Source organism: Toxorhynchites rutilus, chromosome 2 (assembly GCF_029784135.1).
Source record: "Toxorhynchites rutilus septentrionalis strain SRP chromosome 2, ASM2978413v1, whole genome shotgun sequence".
NCBI classification, from domain to species: Eukaryota; Metazoa; Arthropoda; class Insecta; order Diptera; family Culicidae; genus Toxorhynchites; species Toxorhynchites rutilus.
Window position 1 is genome coordinate 18,220,290 of NC_073745.1, and position 5,332 is coordinate 18,225,621.

A 5,332-nucleotide genomic window follows, 5' to 3' on the forward strand; every position below is an offset into this window, starting at 1 on the left:
ACTCTGTTTCCGCCCGGGATCGAACCGGGGGCCTTCCGCGTGTTAGGCGGATGTGATAACCACTACACCACGGAAACACTTGTTAGTAATGGGTTTTAAAATCAATCATTCACTCCATATTTCGCTCAAATATTATTGGGATATCAAATTATAATTTATTAAAAGATTCAAATAGTATAACAAAACTACTCGATATTTTGATTGGATGGATGGAATAATGTGAAAAGTTCAAAGAAATTCGGTATTTACTCGCAAAAACTATATTTCCAAACAAAAATAACAATACACGACGACTCAGTACAATCATCTTCTCCTATCACGCAGTATGTAGGACCAGAACGAATATTTCAAGACCAGGAACAAACCGACAAAACCAATCGGCTTCAATATTTGCTCTAGCCGATGCCGTGTCGGTAGATTCTCGTCCTTTGGCTTTGATTGTCACGCCTACCTCCGTTCGGTATGATAGGCTCTAACCGACTGCGTATCATTCGCCACTTGTTTCTCATCCAATAAACCCTTCTTTTCCGTACCAGGTGCAACTTGATTCGAATCGGGTATACTGGCGCTCGGGACAATCTGGAACCTCAAGTTATTGTCTCGAATACGTTTTTGGACAATCTTCCCAGCATCTTTCGTTTCACTTTCAAAGCGATTCGCAATGGACTCTTGCTGGGATTTATTCCCTTCGCCCGAAATCACAACACGTACCTCATAACTCTTCTTCAACCATTTTAGAACATTTTGAATCTTGGATGTCAAATCATGTTCCGTGATACGGGCACTAATGGCAAGCAGCTTCTCGCCCTTGATAGCGGCTGCATCTTTGTTGCGTTTTTTGTCCTCGCGTCGTTTCAACTCTTCGGTCAAATATTCAGCACTGGTCATTAGTCTGGAATATAATTTAAACTCAAATAAAACATCTTTACTTCTATTAATCAAACGATTCCTACTTGTAAATCGGTCGCTGAGAATTCACATCCAAGTCCACAATCCTCACCAGCTTAAGATCGCGCCGCTTGGAAATATTCTGTGCCTCGGTCAAGCCAACGATCGAGACCGATTGGTCCGTGCCGATGAGTGTTATTTTCGGTTCCGCGGTTTTAGTCTTTTTCGCAACTGCGTCGTTCTTTACGCCAACTTTCTCACTGGAAGCAGATGGTGACTTGGAATATTTCGATGAGTATTGCTGTTGGGAGACGATGCTAACTGTAACGGGCCGAGCTGTCGAAAGAATGAATGGTTGACAATATAATGTGGTTTGCAGGACCCTGCCCATGTTTCTCATCATTTTTGATATAATTTTATTGGAACGTTATCAAACTACTAGCAAAATGTAAACATGAACTATTTTTATTACGAGGATGATTGATAACATCACTTGACAGTTCGTTGATCAATGATGTACTAGAATATATACATGTACGCAGCCATAAAGCTATTTTTATACACCCAGAGAAAAAAAATATTTCTTCAAATATGAGAAATATAATACTGCCCCAACGGTTATTCAAATCTAACGATTCAAAAGTAAAAAATGGTTACCATTAACCGTTCTTTTGTGATAATGACGAAATTCCTTTCCTTAATTTGCACCGCGAGTTACATGAGATAACAATGTAACTCGCTTTCTTCTGAAATTCGGCTTACTTGTTACTCCATATTCAATGCTTTTCCAATTGCAGACCTTAACAAATTTATGAAATTCAGGGAAATTTAAATAAAAGGGTTTGGTTTCGAAAACTGAAATTAAAACTTAAAATGTTGATGGTAATTACAATACAAATGAAAATCTCATAAAGTGAGCTGACAAAATTTTACGAATCGAATTATACGTTTTTTTTTGTCGGTCTGTGAAAAATTTCTCTATTGAAAGAAAAATTTTAACGCTTTCGCGTGAGTTCTGTTACAATACTAAAAAATTTATTCAAAAGTTTCACAATATATACATGGTTCCTTAAACTAAGATTGACGAGGAACATCTCCTCTCTCTCTCTTGAAAACCGATAACATATCGGTTTCGTTTAGATCATCTACCTTCCTTGTCCCTTCTTCTAGCGTATGGTAACGTGCAGTCTGAGACGGCTGCACTACCCTAAGAAAATACCTTAAGTTTATAGCACCTCGTCGGTGCGCCTATCTTATTCTTGGATTTCCCCTTTCCATCCTTCGCTCTAAATAACATCCTTTTATTTTATTACACCCTGCTGGTGTATCTGGCTGAGCGCAGCTAGGGATGGAAAAGGGTAATAAAAATGCATCCTAAATGATGCATGCATTAAATTGTTTACCGGACGCTATTTAAATATTCGTCCATTCTGAATTTATGACCGGCAATAATTTCGAACTACAAGCGTTTTCTAGCCTAACAAAACACTTGAGCTCTTACATCTTTTAATTGCCTTACATTGGTCCTTTCTAAACGTTTCTATACCTCGCTTGGAGGTCTTTTCTAAATATAATCTCAAATAGTGCTTATCTTATGGATCTCTAACTCGATTCGCGATAATCCTCAGCTGTCCGTAACATTCCGGACTCCGTAAATCTACTACATAGATTTACCAAATTCTTCAGTATTATCATTCTTTTCTACATTTTAATTTAAATTTTTGATAGTCGTTCTACATGTTCTAAATCATATACATTTGCTTGAACATATTTCCATCTGTAGCTGTATCGCTTTATTCTGTGTTTTATTGTGTGATTTGATTTCACTCACATTATTATCTTTTCCTTACACTTACACTTACAAGTTTATACTAGAAAACATAACTTATTATTTGTTTTATTAATAATAGTATTTTTTGTTTCATTTTTATTCTGCATACAGTTATGCAAACTAATCGTAAACATTCGTAAATTTCGAATAATTGCTCTCACTAGTAATTTGATATAACCGTTAATTATATAAACTAACTTCAAGTTTCTTTTTGGAAAATTATTCATTGAGGTTCAGTGTTATATAATATTTTCCATTAAAGGAAATGCAAATTACATTTTCTTTTCTCTTATAAGATTTTCTTTCATCAAACACAACGTTCTATTTTAATGCTAAGTTATCTCGTTGCCAAGAAAGGAATCTTGAATCCAACATCCCTTTGCTAGTTGTCTTGTTACATTGCTGATATTGTTTTTCTCAAAACATCCTTTTGAAATAATTAGTCAATGTGCTAATCTTTTGGTAGTACAATTACCGTTCCTTCAGCAAGTATTAACATTAAAGTTTGTCTCTGAATACTAAATCCAATTTTAAAGCCTCAGTTCTCATGTAACTGTTCCGACTAATCATATAATACGACTGATCGTAGCTCACATAAACTTTTTCAAGTCGTTTTCTTTATGCATGCAACTCATGCTCTCATAGTGTGATATACTTTGAAATACATTTAAAAATTTCATTCAATTTTTTTTCCTGTTACTTGTATTCAAATAACTCATAATGTCATCTACATTGTATAGTTAACCATCTCCAATCTTTCCCTCAGTTAAGACTGGAAGCTATGCTTTTAATATTCATTTGAATAATGCATTGATCATATTCTCAGCAACTCACATGCTGAGCTTCGCAAACCACTTGTTTAAAAAATCTTTCTTCAGCATCTCACATGCTGTATTTCATCAACCGACTTACTGGTGATGTTGTTACTCTCAGCAATCCACTTGCTGAGTTTTAAGCAATTCACTTGCTTAAAAAAGAAACTTTTGGTTTTGACCCCTTCAGCAAATCACTTGCTGAAGGTTAAGCAATCCACTTGCTAACAAATCAGTCTTCCAAATTCTTCATAGCTGTATTTTTAATTTTTTCTACCATCAACTAATTTACAGTTGATATCGCTCCTTTCAGCAATTCACTTACTGAGCTTTGAGCCAATCATTCGTATAGAAACTGGCTTCAGCATATCACTTGCTGCGCCATAATTTTTTCTTTAGTGGTCAATGTATATTTTTCAGCAGAATACTTGCTATACTTTTAACCCATCAGAGTAATGTTTTGAGCATTCCAAATGCTTGACGCTTGACCAGACAGTCTCTTCTTTTTTGCTCTAATTGATATTTTGGACCTTACAAGTTATCATTTTATTGGGTCCATTTTATAACGAAACAATTGTATCTTAAATTGTATTAAAGTCTTTCAGCAGCTCACTTGCTGAACTTCAAGCAAATCATTTGCCTAAAAATATTTTCTAATTAATTCAGTTAACAGTTTTGTTAAATTTCCATTTTAAGATTTTCGTCTTTATATTTTATCAAGCTTAAGATTTTCTATACTTTATATAGATATAAAGAATATCAACATATTACAAACGTTGAAAAACAAACCTTCCAACCTCTATATTAGAGAGTTTATAGTTTTGATCTACGGTAATAATTTCCCTATCTGGGCCATAATTTTGCAAATTGCGGAAACATATAATGAAAGAATCCGAACTCATATCTTGCGCTAACTCAAGATGTATTGCTCTCGTTGTCATACAGGTAAATAGACGCCCCTAATACTTAGGAAACAGTCTTCTAAAGATTTGAAAGTTATTCAGAGCCATAATTTTTTAATTATAAGTAGTCCTATTTTATACGAATCTATGGCTTTTAACTATAACGATCGCATTATTTTATATGTGTCGCCCTATGACTAAATATTGTCAACATGTCACAAATTTTGCAAAATAGAATATTCTTCATCATATTTCGTTAATGATGGTACAATAGTGTAACTCGTGGTTACAGTGTGGAAGTCGTTTTTGATACGACGTCGAGGATACTGGTAATCTGGGGTACAGTATTTATCGAGATTTCCAATACTATAATTATCGACTGAATATGATTTTCTATTGTGGGAATTATTTCTCCTTGGAAGAAATGAAGATTCATTTATAAACAATTCCTTTGGTGTATTTTCTGGCGCTACCTTCCTCGGAGGCTCAATAACACAAATCTCTATATTTGTTGAGTTTTCAAATTGTATGTTAGCATCTTGTGATGAATCATCCATCTTGATGATAACACTTTTGGTTTTACATTGGCTCCCAATTTTTGGGATGAACTTTGCACTTCTAAGGAATTTTTTAAAACCTTCACGCCAGGCTTTCGTCTTCAAATAAAATTTTGCTAATATTTTTGTTCTATTTCTGAGGACTACTTCCTCTACTGCTACAGGTGGTTCTATTTCTTCAAACCGTTTTTCAGTTGGGTATTTTATTTTCTGTTCAACAATCACTGTTGCAACAGAATTCTTAATTAATCCAGTAGCTGGCCTTTCCCATTCTGGATCTTGAAGGTTGATAGATAGTTTTTCTATCTTAAAATTTTTAGCGTTTCCATTATTGGAATCCGC

General features: G+C 34.7%; 1 protein-coding gene across 1 annotated transcript; it reads right to left on the reverse strand.

The window, feature by feature from the left end:
• Positions 1–225: 225 nt before the first annotated feature.
• On the reverse strand, positions 226–1,378 carry LOC129767016 (translation initiation factor IF-3, mitochondrial). The gene is made up of 2 exons (XM_055767621.1): positions 954–1,378; positions 226–892 (listed from the first exon to the last, which is right to left on the reverse strand). Exons 1-2 carry the CDS (start codon positions 1,289–1,291, stop codon positions 448–450), a joined length of 783 nt encoding a protein of 260 aa, XP_055623596.1. The 5' UTR covers positions 1,292–1,378; the 3' UTR covers positions 226–447.
• Positions 1,379–5,332: the final 3,954 nt, after the last annotated feature.